This window comes from Mesoplodon bidens (genome assembly GCF_964165515.1).
Source record: "Mesoplodon bidens genome assembly, chromosome: 2".
In the NCBI taxonomy this organism is placed as follows: Eukaryota; Metazoa; Chordata; class Mammalia; order Artiodactyla; family Ziphiidae; genus Mesoplodon; species Mesoplodon bidens.
Window position 1 is genome coordinate 85,147,643 of NC_138177.1, and position 25,222 is coordinate 85,172,864.

A 25,222-nucleotide genomic window follows, 5' to 3' on the forward strand; every position below is an offset into this window, starting at 1 on the left:
GAAGTGCCAGAGTAAAATCTTATCAATTGTTAAACACTCTGACAGTTACTAAGAATAATACTGTAATTGGCAAATAGAGTAGCATCCTTGTACAACTCAGAACCTAGTAAGACTCTAAATGTGCATTTAAAAGTTACAGTTTGCAGTTAATAGCTAAGTGATTCTCAACCTGAAAAAAAAAACCCTTTTATTCATTTCCCATACTTAAGAGAGCCCTCTCTTCAAAAACTTCTTAGCAAACTGCATTAAATAATAATTTATTTCTCAATAAATTATACACACACACATACACACACATATATAAGCATGATGATTCTCTCCAAAACATGATAATCAGTGGTATATATGTTATACTGAGTTTCTATAATTCTAGCCAGAAGCACAGAAAGTCTTAACTTAGAAGGCCCATCATAAGTAAATCATGGGCGTGCATAATTTTTACCTAGACATTTTGAAATACTGAAAATAGCTCAATGTGGCTAAGACTTCCATGTTAAGAATCACTGCTTCATATGCAGGATTAAAATCTAAGAAATTGCTTGATATATTTACATATTAACAAAATTATGCTTAATCCATTTATTGGTTATTCTTTCCCCCCATTTCTGAAGTATTTCAGCTATTACTTTGATCAGTTCAAAAAAGAAAATTCAGTGTTAGTTTATTCTTTTAGCTAAGAGAATCAGAAGTAGCTTGTAGCCAAAACTACTTCCATATTCTTTTGTTTTTCAAGCTGTAGTTAGTATCTTTCTTCTAATAATACAGTTGAAGTTTATTCAAGTGAAAAGAAACAAGCCTGATTGTCACTGTTTTATCAATATCTTGATGGTTCACTATTATTTATTATATGAGTCCAACTCCAGCAAAATTTACAGTGCTCTTTAACATTTGGTACCTCCCCATCTCTTCCAGCTTTGTCTTCTTTTCCTTAGCCCTGAAAATGACAGGTGGCCTCAGAACTGTGTACTTTTGTACATTCAGATTTTTCCCCCCAGTGAAAGCTCTTACCTTCCTCCCAAGTTTGTTTACCTAGAAAGCTCTTACTCATCCTTTAACATCCAGTGCAGATGTCAACTCCTGTATGAGGGGAGGAAAGGACAGACACATGCTTTCACCTAGGTGTATCATGGTGTGTTTGCTTGCTACTTGTTCATATGAATACAGCAAGACATTTCTAGAAGCAGGATTCTGAAATATTTATTTTGAGTTGATAAAAGAAATAAAAGTGTGCAGGGTTAAATTTTATGAATTAAAATTTTGTGAGTTATGATACTTGTTGACCTTTCTGCCAAATGCCTTCTTATTTGCTGACATAATTAAACTCTGGGTCAGAAGATCTTTTCTTCCTCACAATGTAAGCTTATGTCAAAAGGGTTAGCATGGAAATCTCATATTCCTGCTTCATCTGTACAGATTAAACAAAGTATTTCATTTTGGACACAGAGAAATTATGGTATAGGAAATAAATCAAATGTTGTTCCTTCAGTGTTTCTTCAATGAAGGAATAGTCTTTGCTCACCTATGTAACAGTAGAACCTCTTTTAAAAGCCTTTTAAATTAAAATACTCACATGCTTTTGTGCTGTTTAATTAATATATCACACAAGTTATAATGTGCTAGACTTTACATTGTAGGCAGTTTTTTTTGCTTTAAAAATATTCTTAAAACGTAAAATGATTTGTTTTGTTATGTGTATTTTACTACAATAAAAAATTCTTAGTACACAAAATAAAATCCCCATTAGCCAGCTGTTCTGTATAACAACAATCCCCCTGTTGCTCTAAATTTTGCCTTCTAATTCTCTCAATTTTTCCTTTACTTCTTGATCCCCTCCATTTAGCAAACTTTCCTTTTGTTAACAACTTCATAGCCTTTCCTCCTATATTTACCTTAACCGAGACCTTCACTGAAGGCCCAAACATCTAGATGCTCATAGGCTTCCTCTTCATCTCAATTTCTGCTTTTACTTTAATGATTTGTGTCCACATAGACAATTATAACTTTGTCTGTACCTTGAACTTCTCATTTCCGGTGATCTTTTCTTTCTTTTTTTTTTTTTTTTTAGAAGATGTTGGGGGTAGGAGTTTATTAATTAATTAATGTATTTTTGCTGTGTTGGGTCTTCGTTTCTGTGCGAGGGCTTTCTCTAGTTGTGGCAAGTGGGGGCCACTCTTCATCGCGGTGCGCGGGCCTCTCACTATCGCGGCCTCTCTTGTTGTGGAGCATAGGCTCCAGACGCGCAGGCTCAGTAGTTGTGGCTCACGGGCCCAGCCGCTCCGCGGCATGTGGGATCCTCCCAGACCAGGGCCCGAACCCGTGTCCCCTGCATCGGCAGGCAGACTCTCAACCACTGCACCACCAGGGAAGCCCCGGTGATCTTTTCTTGACTTTGCCTTAGCTAGGCATTCAGTTTTTAGGTTAAACCATGGATGTTACTTTATATGGCTCCAGTTAAACTTTCAAATCACCAAAGATGCTGATCTCTGTGACAGAGTCCATTGTTCAAGTTTGTTTATTCAGCTATACCAATTAGTACCATACCCTGATAACTCATCTGAGCTACTGTCTTAGAGTTCTAGCTAGTCTTCCCCATCTCTCTTCTTCAGATCTTTTATATTTCTGTCTGATGATTTTCCTGGAATGTAAGTCTGATTATTACATCTTGGTTGGAATTCTTCAAGGGTTTCCTATTACTGAAAAACGAAAATCCAAAAATTAGCATGGTATACCCAGCTCTTCACAGTCTGGTTCTGGATTTTATTATTGTCTCACATTCTGATCTTTTCACGGCTTTCTCTAGGTATGTTGAAGTATTTGTTGTTCTCCAAATATGCCTCTTCAGTTAGCATAGGATAATTCTGTTCTGACTTCTCTGTGAAGCATTCCTTGGTGTTGAGGCAGATTTAGACACTGTGTTCCTTTTTTTTTTAATACATCTTTATTGATGTATAATTGCTTTACAGTGTTGTGTTAGTTTCTGCTGTACAACAAAGTGAATCAGCTATATGTATACATATATCCCCATATCCCCTCCCTCTTGAGCCTCCCGCCCAACCTCCCTATCCCACCCCTCTAGGTTGTCACAAAGTGCCAAGCTGATCTCCCTGTGCTATGTGGCTGCTTCCCACTAGCTATCTGTTTTACATTTGGTAGTGTATATATGTCCATGCCACTCTCTCACTTCATTCCAGCTTACCCTTCACTGTCCCTGTGTCCTCAAGTCCATTCTCTACGTCTGCATCTTTATTCCTGTCCTGCCCCTAGGATCATCAGTATCGTTTTTCTAGATTCCATATATATGCGTTAGCATACGGTATTTGTTTTTCTCTTTCTGACTTACTTCACTCTGTATGACAGACTCTAGGTCCATCCACCTCACTACAAATAACTTAATTTCGTTCCTTTTTATGGCTGAGTACTATTTCATTGTATATATGTGCCACATCTTCTTTATCCATTCATCTGTCGATGGACACTTAGGTTGCTTCCATGTCCTGGCTATTGTAAATATTGCTGTAATGAACATTGTGGTACATGACTCTTTTTGAATTATGGTTTTCTCAGGGTATATGCCCAGTAGTGGGATTGCTGGGTCGTATGGTAGTTCTGTTTTTAGTTTTTTAAGGAATCTCCATACTGTTCTCCATAGTGGCTGTATCCATTTACATTCCCACTAATGGTGCAGGAGGGTTCCCTTTCCTCCACACCCTCTCCAGCATTTATCATTTGTAGATTTTTTGGTGATGGCCATTCTGACCGGTGTGAGGTGATACCTCATTGTGGTGTTAATTTGCATTTCTCTAATGATTAGTGATGTTAAGCACCTTTTCATGTGTTTGTTGGCAATCTGTATGTCTTCCTTGGAGAAATGTCTATTTAGGTCTTCTGCCCATTTTTGTATTGGTTTGTTTGTTTTTTTGATACTGAGGTGCATGAGCTGCTTGTATATTCTGGAGATTAATCCTTTGTCAGTTGCTTCATTTGAAAATATTTTCTTCTATTCTGAGGGTTGTTTTTTCATCTTGTTTATGGTTTCCTTTGCTGTGTAAAAGCATTGAAGTTTCATTAGGTCCCATTTGTTTATTTTTGTTTTTATTTCCATTTCTCTAGGAGGTGGGTCAAAAAGGATCTTGCTGTGATTTATGTCATAGAGTGTTCTGCCTATGTTTTCCTCTAAGAGTTTGATAGTTTCTGGCCTTACATTTAGGTCTTTAATCCATTTTGAGCTTATTTTTGTGTATGGTGTTAGGGAGTGATCTAATCTCATACTTTTACATGGCCCTGTCCAGTTTTCCCAGCACCACTTAATGAAGAGGCTGTCCTTTCTCCACTGTACATTCCTGCCTCCTTTATCAAAGATAAGGTGACCATATGTGTGTGGGTTTATCTCTGGGCTTTCTATACTGTTCCATTGATCTATCTTTCTGTTTTTGTGCCAGTACCCTACTGTCTTGATTACTGTAGCTTTGTAGTATAGTCTGAAGTCAGGGAGCCTGATTCCTCCAGCTCTGTTTTTCTTTCTCAAGATTGCTTTGGCTCTTCGGGGTCTTTTGTGTTTTCATACAAATTGTAAAAAATTTTTGTTCTAGTTCTGTGAAAAATGCCATTGCTAATTTGATAGGGATCACATTGAATCTGTAGGTTGTTTTGGGTGTATAGTCATGGTATATCTCTCCATCTATTTGTATTGTCTTTGATTTATTTCATCATAGACACTGTGTTCTTATTGCAGACTATGTACGCCTCCAGTATAGCTCATTTCACAGTGTAGTATCATTTCATATTTGTGCCTATTTATTATGAAAATATGAACAATAATGGATTTTTTTTTACCCATGTATCCCTGGCATATAGAAGAAGCCCTAAAATACTTGTTGACTTAATGAGCAATTTACACAGAGGTAATAAAACTAGCAAAGAAAACCTTTCTGCCTTCCTAGCAAACAAAGAACTGTAGTCTTGTACTGTCTAATTTTCACTATTATAATTTTAGCAAATCTTAACATATACCACTTTGTTGACAAAATTAAAATAAAACTCTGGTGTTGGTCATATTTTTAATTGATATAACCCTTTTGGAAAAGTTTGACAATATTTACAGTCTAGAACTGAAAAATTATTTCAAGTGGTAATTGCGAAGACAAGATAAAGAATAAAGTCAGATGCAGAGTTGCACATACATTGTGACTGAAAAGACTAAGGAACTAGATATTACAATAGTAGCGATTTTATGTTGTTGGAACTGTGGGTGGTTTTCCCACCTTTGCAAGTATTTTGTACAATGTGGTTGTATTTTATGATTTAAAATGTATACAGCTTACACCAGTATTTAGATTTTTATAAAAATGCAATCCTGAATCAAAACTCTAATTTAAGAGCACTTGAACAGTTTTGAGTAATTTTTTTGGTCTTAATAGTGGCTTCACAGTGTCAGGTTAAGAGGGAAAGGGGATTGGTAGTTAAAAGTTGCTGGTAACATAGGGCATGTGTGGCCAGCATAGAATGTTGATCATTTAAGTAAAGATTCAAGATTGACTCATGCAGCAGTTTTTCATTTCCAAATCGTAATCGTAAATTTTCCATTTTAAATGTAATTTTTGTTTTTGTTTTAAAGATATCAATTTTTAGAAGAAGCTTTTCAAAACCAGAAAGGTGCAATTGAGAATCTACTGGCTAAGCTTCTTGAGAAGAAGAATTATGTTCATTTTGCAGCTACTCAGGTGCAGAATAGGTAAGTGTGTTTCCTTAAAACTATAATTTCAGTTTAAGGATTAGTAAACACGATGGGTCCAGTTTAAATTGTTTTTCTTCTGTATTAAGCATATATAATAAACATTGTTTTGGAGGAGTAAATGATATGTTTGAGTTTGGATTATGATCATTGTTAATTAAAGAGAATTTAATTGCTTCAAATTTTGAATACTCTTTTAGGATACATCTTTGACTATTTTATAATTAATATGACTCTACTCTAGTCTTTGTCAGCTTTAGTTAAATGTAGAAAAACCAATTAATATGTAGAGAGTTGAATTATAAAATTTTAACTAGAGACTGTGTGGAAGACAGGAGAGAGTATGAACAGTGGTGGACAAATTAATTTTCCATCTGTAAAACAAGCATTAAAAACAGTACTTATCTTAGTGGTATTATTATGAGAACACAGTTTCTGGCATATAGTAAACCCTCAAATTGTAGCTTTTGTTATTTTTATCAATAACACTATCAGTTTTTAAAAATCCTGTTTTCGTTCGTTTCTGAATAAACTAAATTTATTGATAAAGCAAGGAGGACTGGGACTTCTCTGGCCATCCAGTGGTTAAGACTCCATGCTTCCACTGCAGGGGGCACGGGTTCAATCTCTGGTCAGGGAACTAAGATCCTGTATGCCGCAAAGTGGGACTAAGTTCCATAGTGAGTAAGTTAAGAAGATTAGGACTCTTAAAGGAGTCCTTAAAGACAAACACTTGGAGCTGGCATAATTAAAACCCATATGTTCCTAGAGGTATGAATAGGGTTGATATGTGTTTATTCTTCAGATTCACAAATATTGAGACTTGTAGAGTATTAAAATTAATTTATGATGATTTAAAATGACACATAGTAAATACTCAAAAAGTATTGAAGATGAATGAATGAATAGTACATTGTATATTATTGATACATTATAAAATAGTACATTAGATATTAGTAAGAATTTATAACTTTCATCTTAAAAAGTGATACCAAAGGAAAATAAAGGCTCCTCAGAGGTTGTAGTTAATATGTAAATATATAGATATACACTAGTCATGGTTAGTTCTTGTGGATACGTCAGGATGTTTTTTATATTGCTGATATATTGTAGATGATATTGGAGAGGATAACTGTCTTCTTATAAATTACAGATGGATGTCCTTTCCAGAGAAAGGATAGTGAGATAATTCATATGGCAATCCAATATTTTTATACGTATATTTTGTATATATGTTCCTGAATCTGTGTAGAGAAGTGAAGTTTACAAGATTGCCAAGGGTTGGGGAGATTATTTCATCTCCAGAAAGCTTTAAAAAAAAAGTATTAAAGTAATAAAATGTCTATAGTTCTCCTGTTAGATTCTTCAATGACCTTTCTCCATTTTTTAATGTACATTCATTTTTTTTGCTGCCTTCACAATTGAACATATACATGCTTAAATCCAGGGGAGTTTGTTTTCAGCATGCTTAATGGTTTCAACCTTTGGCTAAATCGTTTTAAGGTCATGTGTTCTTACCACTAGTGATCAGCATTCTAATTTTTAAAAATGTCTTCCACTCATTTTAATAAGATAAGGACAAAATTGAATAAAATTTTTAAATCAGTGCCTGACGTGCAAAGGAGGGAAAACTACATTTTTGACCCAGTGTATTCAAGTTATTCAAATTTGAATTTGGTAAATGAAAGGCAGTTTTAGCAGTTGAAAGTGTCAGTTATAGTTTGTACAGAAGTAGAATGTATAAAAGTTTAAAGTTACCATCTTATGATTGTTTAACATTTTATGTAGTTATATTAGTAGAATTCTTCTCTTCCTATTTTATAAATAGCAAGGTATTGGCTATTTCATATTTACAACCAAAACTTTCATAACTACATGGGAGCTTATACCTGTTTCTAAAACATCTAACAGCTGTTTTTTAAAAAAGGAATGAAAATGTTTTATTCCCTTAACCGTATACAGTAGGAAATCATTTTGAGAAAAACCTATGGAAGAGGGGTGTATCTGAATTCACATTTGAAGTAGTTTTAGTGAAACTAAATGCGTCTAAGCTTCCTCTTGTTTCAAAAGATAATAGTAGTGTTGGTTGCAACATTTTTTTTTGCACATTGGTTCTGTTTAATCTTAATGCTTCTCAAGAACAATGTGCCATATTTGAAACTAACCAGCAATCACTGATGTCGGTTGTTTGTGTATCACATTCACGTCATAGAAACTAAAGGAGATTGCCATCTAGATTAATAAACTGTCCTTTATGAACTTAATTTAAAATTAATAAATATTTAATCCATTCTTTGTCTACATACATAACTTGTTTGGACCAAATTGAGTGGTCAGGTCTGCCAAAACATAAGTTGTACATTTGACAAAGGTTTAATTTTAGTTACTCGGTTAAGTGCCCAGTTGGATGAATTTCTGTAACAGTTGGTAATTCAGAGACATAGGATAAGTCTATAACCTAATGATGCATTTCTCTTATTCAGGATAAAAGAAGTAAATGAGACTAACAAACGAGTAGAACAGGAAATTAAAGTGGCCATTTTCACCCTTATCAATGAAATTAATAAGAAAGGAAAATCTCTGTTACAGCAGCTAGAGGTATGATTCAAAGCCAAAATAAAACAAAAACTGCTTCTCTTGCTCTTTAGCTGTTTTTTAATGTTTATTGAAAGCTCTTTTAGGTTGGTTGGGTGTGGGTATGAAAGTAAAGTCAATTAAAAAAAATTTTTTGTGTGTTTTTTGTTGGAAAATAGGCCTTTTTCAAGTTAGTTACTTTGCAGCCCAATTTAACACTTGAGATGTATCAATTAGGAGATAGTGTTGTTCTCTTAGGAATGAAAGAATTATTACTCAAATGTGATATAAATAAAGACAAAGCTGACCTGCCACATTCTCTCTTCTCCTCCCTACAAGATAGGTTCTCAATTTAACTTTTACATATGAATGTGTATTGGGAGTCTTACTGACTCATGTGTGTTTTTCACTTTATTTTTTAAATGTTCCATAGTTTTGCTTAAAATGCTGCTCATTTTGAAACTTAAACTTTAAATTTACTCATAATTTTGTTATACTAGGTCTTTGTGTTGTATATTGAGAGTAATATTTGAATGTAAATTTCTAGATGAGAATCCAGTCAATTTGTGAAATCTAAATTAAGTTTTAATCAAAGACTCTACTGACCATAGTTGGCTGGTTCTCAAAATTTTGTGCTTTTAAGTTGGCTTAGATGATACGGGGTTATGTTTAAAGCACCATTGAATAGTCACAATTTAAATTACATGAATATTTGATTATTTAACTTTTAATTACTATTAACCTCAAATTTTTCATAGATTTTTTTTCTGTTCCATTCCTTCATAGAAAATTGTTGAAATACTAGACACAGTTACATATAAATAAAATAAATGTCAACAGAGAATTATTTCTGAATTTCTGTCTTTTGAAATACATCTTGCCATTGAGACACAATTGTGAAATTAAAAGTACTCTCACACATATTGTTAAATTTTGAGGTCTCTTGTGACTGTTGTATATCCAGCTGAGTTGCAGTTAATCCTAATAGATTTTTGTTTTCAGAAGGACCTTGTAAATGGAGAGCATGAGCAAGCAATTATTTTTGATACCTTTTAACTTACAGTAAATACATTTTAATTATAGGTCTAAAGTAATGTTCTGAAACCATTTCAAGAACTTTTGAATTAAAAAGATGCCTCTTAATGCTAAAATATACACAAATACCTACTGATAAATCTGCCACATATTTCTAACATGCTAATGATTTAAGCAGTAGATGTCTTCTAGTGCACTGTGTTTCTAAACTTTGTAAGATAGAGGTTTTCCTATAAGCTTTATAAAAGGGATGATTTCCAGGGAAGTTGTAAATGAAACTTCCGTCATTTGAATATTTTTATCCATTGATTTACATTATAAAATGAGTAACTTATTTCCTTAGGGAAAAAATTGTTCAGTAAACCCAGTTGAGTCATTTTTGTAAGAAAGTGGTTAAGAACGAAGAGGCAAGTTGTTCAGTATGCTGAATGTCAAAGGACATAGGACATCACCTGTCCCTTCTGGGAATTTTTGTTCCCAGAAAGCAGTTTATTTTTCCTTTGCAGCACTTTCCTCAAATTGGTCTTTCCTTCCACCCTCACTTACTCCCTTGTTCTTTATGAACTTTTGTCATATAAGAAGCTTCCCTAGCTCTACTCTTAGAGCTCTGGAATTCATCTTTCTCCTTTGGTCTTAAATGTTGAAAATAAGAGATTTTAACTTCAGCCTCATGCCATGCACCACAAAATTTTCTTTGGCCTGAGAAGTGTGTTAGGCTTATATAAAATTATTTCTAAAGGTCAGCTCATATGTCATAGGCTCTATATATTAGATTAGCCTAATACTATTTTTAACAAAGGCTCTTCATCTTCTGAAGGAAAGGGGAGATATCACTAACATTAATTTCTGTATGTGGAATGTCTATTTTGGACGACTATAGAACTAAGTTTTGGTCCCACTTTTGTTAGTGACTTTTTCCTTGATCATAGACTCATTAAATAATGAGGAGCTTATTAAGTTATCCCATTTTTAAAAAGAAATACAGGTATTGTGTTCACTTGCAATAGAAATTATGAGTTGATTTTTTTATACAGAATTCTTCAGTGAACCTCTTGTTCTGTTTCAGAATGTTACAAAAGAAAGACAGATGAAGTTACTACAGCAACAGAATGACATCACAGGCCTTTCCCGGCAGGTGAAGCATGTTATGAACTTTACAAACTGGGCAATTGCTAGTGGTAGCAGCACGGCACTACTGTACAGCAAGCGACTGGTGAGACACATAGTATCTTATTTTTCTTTAAATTGACTTTATTAAGATATCATTTACATTCAGTGAACTGCACCTGTTTAAAGTATAGATTTTGAATTTTAGTAAGTTATCACCATCACCTCAAAATACAGAAAATTTCCGTCACCCACAAAAGTTTTCTTATTTTTCTCTGTCCCTGGCCTTAGGCAACCATTAGTCTGATTTCTCTCATTTTCTAGAATTTCATATAAATGGAATCATACAGTAAGTCTTGAGTCAATCATAGGTTTTGGAGATACCTAGTAGTATAATGTAGTTTATCACCAGAAATGGCAGAAATTCAAGCATGTGCCTTCGATTGCTAATATCGGTTTTTAAACACTGATACTGTCTCATCTGAGATGGACACTGTGGGGCTGCATGAGCTTTCATGTCTTTATCTTGTATGTTTTCTCAAGTGATATTTAATTTTAAGACTAATATGAATTTTTTCCCTTTTAGATTACTTTTCAATTGCGCCATATTTTGAAAGCACGGTGTGATCCTGTCCCTGCTGCTAATGGAGCAATACGTTTCCATTGTGATCCCACCTTCTGGGCAAAGAACGTAGTCAATTTAGGTGAGAAATAATTCGTTTTATGGCTATAACTTGGAACACTGAATTAGGAGGAGAAAGCATCTACAACAAATTAGATACTTAAAGTTTTTAAACTTCATTCTAACATGTAAACTTTTTGGAAAATTTGTTCTTCATTGGAAACTTACTTCAGCTATGTTCATTACATCTTTAAGTATATATAATTATATATATACTTTAAGAATGTTGTATAGTTTTTTAAATTACATATCATTTCTAACTTTTTCCCCACATCTTTTAAAGTTGATATTGAGTGTTACATATCAGAAACTTACCAAATGGGTCTTTAGTCTTTGGAAGAATTTCTTACATGCTTAATAGCTTATGTATTAATTGTACAAAATTGCCCACTTGAGGAGGACCTCCATCCAGTATGCTGATGTGTCCGAATGCCATGTTCTGAGGAATGTTTGAAAGATAAGAGTAGCTCTTTTCACATGGAAGACAAATGGACTTTGCTTTTGTTACTCCACAGTGTGGACCGAAGGGCCTTAAGTTACAGATAGACATACAAAACCAGCTCAATTTAAAGTAAAAGAAAACCCCCCCAAAACTAACCAACAATTAGAGCTGTCTACAGATGGATTAAACTCATTTTCAGAATAGTCAAGTCCTCACCATTGGAAGCTGTAAAAGCAGAAGTGGCTGGCCTTTTGTAAAAAAATGTAATCTTTGTGTATATTCATTTGCTATACCTTTAGATCAGGCATCAGCAAACTATTTTTGTGTGACGTGGTACCTAAGTTTGGTTTTTACATTTTAAAGGGTTGTAAAAGCAAACAAGTAAAAAACAGGGTATACGACAGATTTTATGTGGCCTGCAAAGCCTAAAGTATCTGGCTCATTACAGGAAAAAGGTTTGCCAACTCTACCTTAGATCAAACCTTACTAAAATTTGCCTTCTATACCTAGAAAGTACCTGGCTCTATAAAAAGGAAGGAGAATTTGTCATCTCCAAGGGTATAAGTAGTTTAAAACATTCAGCATTTCCACAGAAGACAGTTTTGTAGCAATATAGTACTCTGCCCTGCACATTTTGACAATCCAAAGACAGGTGGAATCAGTATTAGCAATCTTGAGTATCCTTGAATCTTCTCAGGCTAGAGATGATTTAGACTGCCTAGATGGGCCTCCTCTAATACTGTCTCTTTCAGCTCTTTAATTTTCTGAACATCTGTGTCAAAAATAAGGGCAGATAATATATTATTCTGAGTAATCAAAAGTCAATTAATTGGCTTTGGACTATATTAGGTTTCTGATCTTCATCATCTTTAAACCTAGCTCCCATCCCTGCTGTGCTGTTGGAAACTTTGAGTGGTGATAGTTGTCAGAGGAAAGGGGAAAATATAATGATTAACCCACAAAGTAGATGTTAGTTGATTACATGCAAATTATTCTCATTTTTTAAATCCTTCAGGTAATCTAGTAATAGAGAGTAAACCAGCTCCTGGTTATACTCCTAATGTTGTAGTTGGGCAAGTTCCACCAGGGACAAACCACATTAGTAAAACCCCTGGACAGATTAACTTAGCACAGCTTCGACTCCAGCACATGCAACAACAAGTGTATGCACAGAAACATCAGCAGTTGCAACAGATGAGGATGCAGCAGCCACCTGCACCTGTACCAACAACAACAGCAACAACACAGCAGCACCCTAGACAAGCAGCCCCTCAGATGTTACAACAACAGGCGAGTATTATTATATCACTGCACTATTGGTATAAATTATGAAGACCTTGAGACTACACTCTGTCCTATATAGATGAGTTACACATTTCAAAGTTACTGATGGGGACGGAGGTCAAAGGTCAGTTTAAACATTTGCCTTGGGTATGGCAGGGATGTGGGGGAGGTGTGAGGAAGGACAAGAAGTAAATACTTACGATGGGAAACAAAATTAACTCACTAGTACTGTGGAGGTATACACATTTTTATGCCTCTATACCAGATCTTTTTTGTTTAAACATGTGGTTTTGGGCCAAGGAGCCATGTTGTTCCCTCCTAAGATCTGACATGTTCTTTAGGCTTTTGTTCAAATCATTTCCATCCCTGTATCTTTCCTGCTCCCTCCCATCCAAATCAAAAATATTAATCCAGGGTTGATTAAGTTAATGCTGATAGGCTTTAAAACATATATACTGAGAGAAGGAGATTTGGGCAAGAGATGAGGAAAATGACTTACACTTTTTACTTTATGCCCTTCTATCCTGACAAAATTATTATCATAACGTTTTATAATTGAAAGATAAATTTATAAATATTATTACATAAATGCAATTTCTGCCTTTTGCAGCCTCCAAGATTGATCAGTGTGCAAGCAATGCAAAGAGGCAACATGAACTGTGGAGCTTTCCAAGCCCATCAGATGAGATTGGCTCAGAATGCTGCCCGAATACCAGGGATACCCAGGCACAGTGGCCCTCAGTATTCCATGATGCAGCCACACCTCCAAAGACAAGTATGCCTAGAGTTCCATTTGTAAGAATCATATAATTTTAAAACTAAAAGACAACAGTTTTCTTAATCAGTTGTGGGGTGGAGGGAGGGGTGGTCATTGATACGTTTGAGAATTTGATTAATGCTGTGTATCTTCTTGTCCCAGAAAAATATACATACAATTTTTATTAAATTCTTTTTTCACATCTTTATTGGATAATTGCTTTACAATGTTGTGTTAGTTTCTGCTGTACAACACAGTGAATCAGCTATATGTATACATATATCTCCATATCCCATCCTCTTGAGCCTCCCTCCCACCCTCCCTATCCCACCCCTCTAAGTGGTCACAAAGCACTGAGCTGATCTCCCTGTGCTATGCAGCTGCTTCCCACTAGCCATCCATTTTGCATTTGGTAGTGTATATATGTCAGTGCTACTCTCTCACTTCATCCCAGCTTCCCCCCCCAACCCTGATGTGTCCTCAACTCCATTCTCTATATCTGCATCTTTATTCCTGCCCTGACACTAGGTTCGTCAGTACCATTTTTTTTAGATTCCGTATGTATGCGTTAGCATATGCTATTTGTTTTTCTCTTTCTGACTTACTTCACTCTGTACAACAGATTCATACAGACTTCATCCACCTCACTACCTCACTACAAATAACTCAATTTCGTTCCTTTTTATGGCTGAGTAATATTCCATTGTGTGTGTGTGCCACATCTTCTTTATCTGTTCATCTGTCGATGGACATTTAGGTTGCTTCCATGTCCTGGCTATTGTAAATAGTGCTGCAGTGAACATTGTGGTACATGACTCTTTTTCAATTATGGTTTTCTCAGGGTATATGCCCAGTAGTTGGATTGCTGGGTCATATGGCAGTTCTGTTTTTCGTTTTTTAAGGAATCTCCGTACTCTTCTCCATAGTGGCTGTATCTATTTACATTCCCGTCAGCAGTATAGGAGGGTTCCCTTTTCTCCACATCCTCCCCAGCATTTATTGTTTGTAGATTTTTTGATGATGGCCATTCTAACCAGTGTGAGGTGATACCTCATTGTGGTTTTGATTTGCATTTCTCTAATGATTAGTGGTGTTGAGCATCTTTTCATGTGTTTGTTGGCAATCTGTATGTCTTCTTTGGAGAAATGTCGATAAATTTTTATTAAATTTTAAGAGTTTCTTTGATGTCATTAAACCCATTGTATACTTTGGGTTGAGAATCTCTGATCTAGTCCAACTGATTCATTTTACAGAAGTGAAAAACAAAGGAGCTTGTTATGTACCCACAATCATAAGAGACAATGGTAGAATTAAGATTACAACTTTCATTTCCTAAAATTGTTCCTCTGCTCTTTTAATGTGACATTTTGACTTTGTTTTTTTCTCTTCACTCAGTATTGTTCCTTTTAGGATGGATATACCTACTCTTAAAAATAAGTGTGTTTAGAGGCATGTTTTCTAATCTTTGCTTGAATAGTAGATTATATTTGTATAGGAGGTAGATTATAAATATGAAGCTACTTTTGCATAGGATTTCTAGTTATATAAAAAATAAAGGTCATTTTATAATTGTCAGAGTGATGTTTCTCAAAGCATGATTTAAAGACCATCAGAATGACTGGGGAACCATGTCTGAAATAGATTCTGAACCATATCCACTGAATCAAAATTTCCAGGAGGGGAGTACTCATAAATATGTGAACTTTTACTGACTCAGATCGATCTGCACACTGAAGTGCTAGATCAGCGATCCTTCAACTTTTTGGCCCAGTTACCTCCAGAAAGACTTTTGAAAAATACACACTCCCTCACATTTGAAGGTTGACATTTAAAACTTCCATTACAAGTTTAAGTAGTTGCAAAGGACATACTGTTTAGCATATTGTAAATATTGACATTATAAAGTAAAACCCTTACATTATTCTTGTAAGTGGATCCACTGGAGTCCCAAATACAGAGGCAAGTTCTTTTTTGAAAGTCAAAATTATATACTCCCTTTTCCCTATGGACTTGAATTTCTGTTCTACTTTTACAGAATTTTATCTTAATATATTTAAGATACAGATTTAAGATATTCCCAAGTTTGATAGACTTGTGAATCAGTTTGTTGCAGTTTTCTGCTGGAAAGATGTCTGTTGCAATTTGAAAATTCTTAAATTTCCAGTTTATAATGCAGTTATTAAACTTTAAAACTTTTTCTTTAGACCAAATTTTCATTACAATTATTCCCATACAGTTGTTTAAACAATATATTTACATGGTTTAAGATTATTAGGAAACAAAAATAAAATTCTTTCAGATATACATTTCTTTATTAGATACATGAAGACTTTCCCCTTCCTTCATTTATGCATGTTTGTATGTCTGTTACCTTGTACTGTTAGAGTAAGTCAGAATTCGACGCCGATTTTTATTACTGGTTTTTTGTTGTTGTTGTTGTTTTTATGTGATGCTCAGGAAACTTGTTCACAAAAATTTGTATCTGGGAATTCAAAACGATTTTTAAAATCTTTTTTTATCAGTTGACAACTTCTTCAGGTCTTTCTTTGTTTTTGTTGATCACCAAGTATCAGAACCCACTCAAAGATTACCCGGGTTTCAGAGCCAGGCACTTTGTCAGCAACTTGACACCTTTATTTTCAACTGTACCTTTGTCTGTCTCTTCAGAAGATTTTTTGTTTGTTTTGTTTTTCACCCTGGGACAATATGCTAGATAAGATTGGGAATGAGTTAAAGATGTGTTGTTTTGTATTTTGTTTTTGGAGGAGAAGGGCAGTTGTGAAAGAAGTAGTTGGAAAAAAGAACTCACAAACCATGGCACATTTTTAGGTAAATTGGGTTTTCTTTAGGAAAAAAGTATATATGAAGGTCGACTACCTAGACTTTAATTTCCTTAAAAGTATTCACATATCCATGTACCCCTTAGTGTACTTGGAAAGCCTTCAAGTATTACCAGGGGGCAGGTACACCCTTTGGAAAGGTGCAGAAGCTACATAATTGGATTAACCAACCATCTCAGAACATTGTCCTTAGACTTTTGGGCCCCTACAAAAGTCACTGAATGTTAGAATTTTAAGTTTTTAAATACTTCAGATGATTTATATGTGTATAGTAATTTATTTCCCAAAGATTTTAATCTGTGTACTATCTTAAATGATCCTCATAACACTCCTCATAAAGACAGGTATCCATTTTCATTCATCATTATCCACATTTCTCAATTACCAAGATTGTGATTTGGCCTAAAGTCACATAGTATTAAGAGTCAGAAATTGATACCAACGTTTCCATTTGTAAATTCATTGTTCTTTCTACCATATCAGTTACATAATACACAATTATACAATTATTTTTATTTAAAAAAAGACAAAAGTGTCAAAGTGAAATATAGGCTGAACAGTGGCTTTCCTGGTCTGATGTTTGGAAACCTTAGGGGCTTCCAGGTCATCTATTTATGTATAGATCTTTGTTATGAAGTAAAACCATATCACCAGTCTGACAGGGTACAATCATTGGCAAGTCTATTTTTTTCTAAATACTACACAAAAATAAATAGAAAAATGATAAGTTTGAATTTTATTTTTCCTGCATAAGTTTGAGAGGGCCTACTTCTTTGTCTCTCAGCCAGAGGTATCAAACTCTGAACTTGTGTATCCTTCCTAAACTGAAACTTGTTGTCAAGGTATTGTTCATATTTGGATATCCTGGCAGATCAAGTAATGATAACATCTTTTTTCCTAACAGCACTCAAACCCAGGGCATGCTGGACCCTTTCCTGTTGTGTCGGTGCACAACAACCCAGTCAATCCAACCAGCCCTACTACAGCTACTATGGCAAATGCAAATCGAGGTCCCACCAGCCCATCTGTTACAGCAATAGAACTAATTCCTTCAGTTACCAATCCAGAAAACCTTCCGTCGCTGCCAGATATTCCACCCATACAGGTTTGTATTTAAGTTGAGTGAGAGATTTAAAACCTTGTGTTAATTAGGGACTTAGAGTATATATTTCTGGTTGTTTTTGTTTTTTTAAATTCAGGAGCAATATTTTTTTTGAAATTTCCAAAAAGTAGAGTATAAATAATTTGAATTTTAAAAAGTTATGTGTGCTAAAACTAACACTCCTCAGTATTTTAAAGCTACAGAGTGTCAGCTTTGCTGATCTTTCTGTCATCTGCCAGCAGGCAAACTTCGTGTTAAATGAAGCACTTCTGATGTAGGTTTAGATCCAGAGAGGAGACCCAGTACCAAAACACAGTTAAATTTTTGTCAGTCTTCTATTAGGTGCAAAAGGGATAGTCAACCCTGGGTGCAAACAGGTTGTACTGAGAAAGGAAGAGATTGGAAGGTCTAGATATTAGACATGTGGCCGGGGGGGGCGGTGCTTACTGAGAGAGGAAGTAATAATGAGGAGTAGAAGGTGGAATGGGAAGGGCCTCTGAGCTGTCTTGTCCCTTTCACCTGTAGCGTTTTCCTGAAGAAAAATATCATTCAGTGCCTTCTGAAATTTCATAAATTCATTTGAATTAGAAGCATTTTATTTTTAAATGTAAATATAAAACTTGAAGGTTGTACTGGGTCATTTCAAGCATTGTATGAGTTATTCAGAGTCAGGGGTCACCATGGGAACAAGGAGCAGTGAAATTACTAAGACACTAGGACCCGTGACTCTCTACTCTTCGTTGCGGTGCGCAGGCTTCTCACTGCGGTGGCTTCTCTTGTTGAGGAGCACGGGCTCTAGGTTCGCGGGCTTCAGTAGTTGGTGGCACGTGTGGGCTTCAGTAGTTGTGGCACACAGGCTTACTTGCTCTGTGGTATGTGAGATCTTCCCGGACCAGGGATCGAACACGTGTCCCCTGCATTGGCAGGCGGATTCTTAACCACTGTGCCACCAGGGAAGCCTCTGTAGTGGTGTTGAGAGTACTGGACTACTATATAGAATGGAAAATTTTGGAAAATATCAATAAAAAGTAAAATTTATAAGTTGTAAGCTTATAATTTATAAACTTTCAGTTTAATGCTTGAAATCATCTTATATGATATATAATATCCCTATTTCATGGAAGAGAGTAAGAGTGGTTAGTGACTTTCTCAGTGTCACCCAGTAAATGGGTAAGTTGGAATTCAGAGCCTAGCTCCTGATTACTGAACTGAGAAAGTCCAGTTCTCTCCCCACTTCTGTCCATAAAGATAGCAAGGAGGTGGTTTGAGATCATAGGCCTGGAAAGGTAGAGTATTAAGGGCCTTTGGGCAACCAGAGAGAGGTAGGTACAGTATTAAAGGAGTCATTTAAGTTTTACTAAGCACTCATGCTAAAGTGCCTGGACATTGAAGATAAAAAGAAACAAGACTTTGTTCCAATTCTTAAGAAACTTTCAAATGGAAAAGAAAGGTTGCTCATGTCAAACTTAACATAATCTGCTAGGGCCACTGCCACAGAGAGCAGACAGAGGAAGGATGGATGCTCCACATCTTTGAAAAGCTGGGCATCATAAGGGAAATGGGTCATTATTAGATTTTCCTTGTCATCTTTTCCCAGAAGAACTTTGAAATCAAGACAAGAGGCTCCAGAATATATCCCCTCCCATCTTTAGTTTTTTAAAGTGGGGTAGAAGGAGCAGAATCCATACCTTCTCTTATGAACCGTCTCTTCCTTGCAGACATAATGCCTAACCTTATTTTTATTTACTGATTTATTAAAGTATTGACTGCTTTAAAAAACTGAGATATAATTCACATACCCATAAAATCCAACTTTAAAAAATGTACATACAATTCAGTCAGTGGTTCTTAGTACATTCACAAGATTGTGCAACTATCACCACTGACTAATCCAGAACATTTTCATCACCCCAAAAGAAACTACCCATTTGCAGTCCACTCTCCATTTCCCTCTTTCCCAACCCTTGGAAATCACAAATTTACTTTGTTTTTATGGATTTGCCTATTCTGGACATTTTGTATGAATGGAATGATGCAATATATGGCCTTTTGTGTCTGGCTTCTTTATCTTAGCATAATGTTTATCAGGTCCAAACACGTTGAAGCATGTATCAGTACTTAATTCCTTCTTATGGCTGAATATTCCGTTCTGTGAATATACCACATTTGTTCCTTCATCCATCAGTTGATGGGTTTCCACTTCTTGGCTATTAGGAATAATGCTGCTATGAACTTCTGTGTGTAAGTTTTTGTGAACTTGTAGGTTACCAGTTCTCTATGTAAATTTCTAGGAGTGGAATTTCAGGGTCATATTGTATGTTTAAGTTTTTGAGGAACTGCCAAACTCTTTTCCACAGTGGGTGCACCATGTTACATTCCCACCAACAGTGTCAGTGTATGAGGATTTCAATTTTTCCACATCCTTGCCAACGCTCGTTATTGTCACCTGCTTTTAAGAGCAATTAGAGGTGGGTACCACAAAAGTACAACCACAGTAAGAAGTAGTTAACCGTATTAATCAAAACTAGAAAGGGAAGCAAACCTGTCATCTCTTGAAGAATCATCTACTTTTTCTCCTATCCTGTAGTTTCCATGGTATAGGGAAAAGAAAAGAATCCTGGGGGAGGTTACACAGCAAGCAGACAAAGTAGCATTAACTATGCAACACAGACAGGAAATAAATACAAAGCAATTTCAGGTATTTGTTTGATATATCTTAATACTGATCATTACAGCTATCCAGTATAGAGTAGAAGTTGATTTAAAGAGAATTCTCTCAACTTGAATTATTTTGTATTTCACTCTACTATCCGTCTCCAATGGAGTTATAATATGTGGTAGTAATTTTGACCTTGAGGGGATACATGATGAACCTAAATACTTTTTCAGTAGCTAAATGAATATTAGAATCTGTTCAGATTAGATTATAATTAATAGATGTAGTATTCTAATATATTAAATTCTTTGTAAACAATTTTCTGTATTTGGAAAATATGTACTTAATTTATCTGGATACTATACTGGATAATACGAAGTCTTGGGAAAACAATGTGCATCTTTCAGATATTCACATGTAAATTTAAATGTTATAGAATACCCATTTCTGTACTGTGTCCCCAGTACTGGCTGTCTTCCATCTTTACCAATATGATAGGTAAAAATGATGTTTGGTTATTTCATTTATATTTCTTTTATTCATGTGGTTTGTTATCTTTTCTCAGGTTCACTGATTATTTGAATTTTTTTGTGGATTGTCTTTTTCCTTTGAATTCATAGAAATTATTTACATAATACTTACCTATTCCATGCAGTTATTTAAGGATGCTTAAAAAACATTGGTTCAATGAATATGTGAATTAATATTTTTCCCGTTAGACTTCTAACTTTATTTATAGTGACTCTTCATCCATGTCTGGTGAAATATCGAGGTAAATACTTAAGCTAGCATTTCCATGTTGGTGCTGTAGTGGCATCAGGGAAGCCCTTTTATGTACTTGGCGGTTTGCCTCTTCCTAATCTTTCCACTCTTCTAGCCTTAGGATTGTCTCTCTGGCCAGAGATATAAATCGCAGGTGGGAGAGAATAAAAGGAGTGGGAGTGGGAGTAGAAGTAGGTAACTTGTGACTTTCATGTCTGTTTTGAATCATCCTCTCCTCCTTTATGTTTAGGTGAGATATAGCGCAAATTTTATCTGTGGCCCATGTTAGGAACTGCCCCTCTTCACAAATCCTCTAGTTAACTCTAGTTGCAGCTAGGGATTTTCCTGTAGTTACAGCTTACAAGTGAATCCTTGGCCAGTAGCTCTGACCACTGAGCAGGCGCAACTCCTAATATCTCTTAATCGTCCCTCTAGCTAGCCCATGGCAAACTCTCACCTTTAGCCTTTTATGTCTTTGAGATGAGGTTTTTAAAGGGCTTTTCTGAGAAAGGCCTGTTTACCTTTTTTTAAATTGAGGTATAATTGACATGTAACATATATTATTTTCAGTTGTTCAACATAGTAATTTGATATTTGTATACATTGCAAAATGATTATCACAGTAATTCTAGTTAACATCAGTCACCATACATAGTGTAAAAATTTTGTGTGTATGAGATGAGGGCTTTGAAGATTTTCTCTCTTAGCAACTTTCAGATATACAGTAGAGTATTAATTATAGTCATGATGCTGTACATTACCTCCCTATGATTTATTTTATAACTAGAAGTTTGTACCTTTTGATTCCTTTCACCCATTTCACCCGCCTACCAACTCTTGCAACCACAGATCTATCTCTCTATTTACAAGCTTGATTCTATGTTTGTTTGTTTGTTTGTTTGTTTTTAAATTCCACATATAACTGAGATCATATGGTATTTGTCTTTCTCTGACTTATCTCACTTAGCTCAATGCCTTGAGGTCCATCCATATTGTCACAAGTGACAAGGTTTCCTTTTTTTTTATGGCTAATATTCCATTGTGTATATAGATATAGCACATATTCTTTATTCATTCATCTGTAGCTTTATCTGTTCATCTGTTGATGGACACTTAGGTTGCTTCCATAACTTTGTTATTATAAATAATGTTGCAGTGAACATGGGGGTGCATATATATTTCAAATTTGTGTTTTGGGGGACTTCCCTGGTGGTCCAGTGGTTAAGACTCTGTACTTCCACTGCAGGGGGCATGGGTTCGATCTTTGGTCTGGGAACTAAGATCCTGCATGCCGTGCAGTGCAGCCAAAAACATAAATAAAATTTTTTTTTAAGTTAGTGTTTTTGTTTCTTTTTTTTTCTTCATATAAATACCCAGGAGTGGAATTGCTGGATCATATGATAGTTCTATTTTTTATTTTTAAAGAAATTTCTATACTGTTTTCCATAGTGGATGTACCAATTTACATTACCACTACAGTGCACAAGGTTCCTTTTTCTCTACATCATTACCAACACTTGTTATCTCTTGTCTTTTTAATAGCCATTCTAACTGGGGTGAGGTGATAGCTTGTCGTGGTTTTGATTTGCATTTCCCTGATGATTAGTGATGTTGTGCACCTTTGCATGTACCTGCTGGTCATCTCTATGTCTTCTTTGGAAAAATGTCTATTCAGGTGCTCTGTCCAATTTTTTGTTTGTTTGTTTGTTTGTTTTGGCTGCGTTGGGTCTTAGTTGTGGCACACAGGATCTTTCGTTGTGGTGCAGGTTCTTCGTTGTGGCATGCAGGCTTCTCTCTAGTTGTGGCTTGCGGGTTTTCTCTCTCTAGTTGTGGCATGCAGGCTCCAGGGCATGTGGGCTCTGTGCTTGTGATGCTCAGGGTCCAGAGTGTGAGGGCTCTGTAGTTTGCAGCATGCCCGGTCTCTCATTGAGGTGCATGAGCTCAGTGGTTGTGTCGTGCAGGCTTAGTTGCTTCGCACACGTGGGATCTTAGTTCCCCGACCAGGGATCGAACCTGCGTCCCCTGCAGTGGAAGGTGGATTCTCTACCACTGGACCACCAGGGAAGTCCCTCTGCCCAATTTTTAATTGGATTGTTTGAGGGTTTTTTTGTTTTGTTTTTTTGGCTGTGCCTTGCAGCATGCAGGATCTTAGTTCCCCAGCCAGGGGTCGAATCCACACCCTCTGCAGTGGAAGCACAGAGTCTTAACCACTGGACTCCAGGGAAGTCCCTGGATTGTTTGATTTTTTGCTATTGAGTTGTATGAGTTCTTTATGTATTTTGGATATTAACCCTTTATCAGATATATGATTTGTGAATATTTTCTCTCATTCAGTAAGTTTCCTTTTCATTTTGTTGATGGTTTCCTTGCTGTGCAAAAGCTCTTTAGTTTGATGTAGTCCCACTTGTTTATTTTTGCTTTTGGAATCAGATCCAAAAGATGATTGCCAAAATCAACATCCAGGAGCTTACTGCCTATGTTTTCTTATAGAAGTTTTATGGTTTCAGGTCTTACATTTCAGTTCTTTAATCCCTTTTGTGTTGATTTCTGTGTATGGTATAAGATAGTAGTCTGATTCCATTCTTTTGCATGTGGCTGTCCAGTTTTCCAACTGTCCAACGTTGTTTATTGAAGAGACTGTCCTTTCCCCTTTGTATATTCTTGGCTCCTTTGTCTAAAATTAACTGACCATATAGGTGTAGGTTTATTTCTGGCCTCTTTATTTTGTTCCATTGATCTGTATGTCTGGTTTTATGCCAACACCATACTGTTTTGATTACTGTAGCTTTGTAATATAGTTTGATATCCTGGCCTGCGATGCCTCCAGCTTTCTTCTTTCTCAAGATTTCTTTGGCTATTTGGTTTTTTTGTGGTTCCACAGAAATTGTAGGATTGTTCTATTTCTGTGAAAAATACCGTTGGAATTTTGATAGGGATTGCATTGAATTTGTAGATTGCTTTGGGTATTATGGACATTTTAATAATATTAATTCTTCTAATCCATGAGCCCAGAGTATCTTTACATTTATTTGTGTCTTCTTCAGTTTCTTTTATCAGTGTTTCACAGTTTTCAGTGTAGATATCTTTGACCTCCTTGGTTGAATTTATTTCTGGGTAGTTTATGCTTTTTCATGTGATTTTAAACGGGATTGTTTTCTTTTTTTCTTTCTCTTTTTCTGTGTGTGTGTGTGTGTGTGATGTGCTTTATTTGGCCACACCACATGGCTTGCAGAATCTCATTTCCCTGACCAGGGGTTGAACCTGGGCCTGGTAGTGAAAGCCTGGCATCCTAACCACTAGGCCACCAGGGAACTCTCCTGGGATTGTTTTTTTAATTTCTCTTTCTGATAGTTCATTATTAGTATATAGAAATGCAGCAGATTTTCATATATTGATTTTGTGTCTTGCAACTTTACTGAATTCATTTATTCTTACAGTTTTTTGGTGGAGTCTTTAGGATTTTCTATATATAATATCATGTCATCTGCAAACAGTGACAGTTTGATTTCTTTTTTTCCAATTTGGATGCCTTTTATTTCTTGTCTAATTCTCTGGCTAGGACTTCTAATACTATGTTGAATAAAAGTGGTGAGAGTGGGCATCCTTGTCTTGTTCCTGATCTTACAGGAGAAGCTTTCACTTCTTCAGCTTTTCACTGTTAGGTGTGATGTTAGCTGTGGGCATATCATAAATGGCCCTTATTATATTGAGGTACATTCCCTCTGTACCCACTTTTTTGATAAGGTCAACTTATATTTATGATGAGAACAATTTACTTTAGGAGAGTCCTCCCTTGCCTGTAATGTGTTGTGAGCTGCTTTATTCTGATCATTTTTATATCAATCCAATCCTACCTTGGTTTGTGTCTATAGTTTTCTTCAGAGTTTCTACTTTGATGCCATTCTTTCCTGTTTTATAGCCTTGAAAATCAGTGTGATTTTGAGAGGAGAGTGAGAAGTAAATGTATATGTTCAGCTTCCTGTTTTTTTGTTTGTTTTAAATATTTATTTATTTATTTAATTTTTGGCTGCATTGGGTCTTAGTTGGGCATGTGGGATCTTCCGTTGTGGTTCGCGGGCTTCTCTCTAGTTGTGGCGCTTGGGCTCCAGAGTGCACTCGCTCAGTAGTTGCGTCACGCAGGCTCTCTAGTTGTGGCACGCGGGCTCCAGAGCTCATGGGCTCTGTAGTCGCGGTGTGCAGGCTTAGTTGCCACATGCCATGTGGGATCTTAGTTCCCCAACCAGGTATCG

At 35.8% G+C, this 25,222-nt stretch overlaps 1 protein-coding gene across 2 annotated transcripts in view; it reads left to right on the plus strand.

Annotated features, from left to right (window-relative positions):
• Positions 1 to 25,222, plus strand: part of TRIM33 (tripartite motif containing 33) — a 154,634-nt gene that overhangs the window by 113,104 nt on the left and 16,308 nt on the right. For both annotated transcript variants that reach the window (XM_081225550.1, XM_081225551.1), the window contains exons 5-11: positions 5,615 to 5,731; positions 8,215 to 8,329; positions 10,407 to 10,553; positions 11,034 to 11,151; positions 12,587 to 12,861; positions 13,466 to 13,630; positions 17,357 to 17,557. In XM_081225550.1, coding sequence (XP_081081676.1) covers positions 5,615 to 5,731; positions 8,215 to 8,329; positions 10,407 to 10,553; positions 11,034 to 11,151; positions 12,587 to 12,861; positions 13,466 to 13,630; positions 17,357 to 17,557 — 1,138 coding nt within the window. The remainder of the gene's footprint in view (positions 1 to 5,614; positions 5,732 to 8,214; positions 8,330 to 10,406; positions 10,554 to 11,033; positions 11,152 to 12,586; positions 12,862 to 13,465; positions 13,631 to 17,356; positions 17,558 to 25,222) is intronic.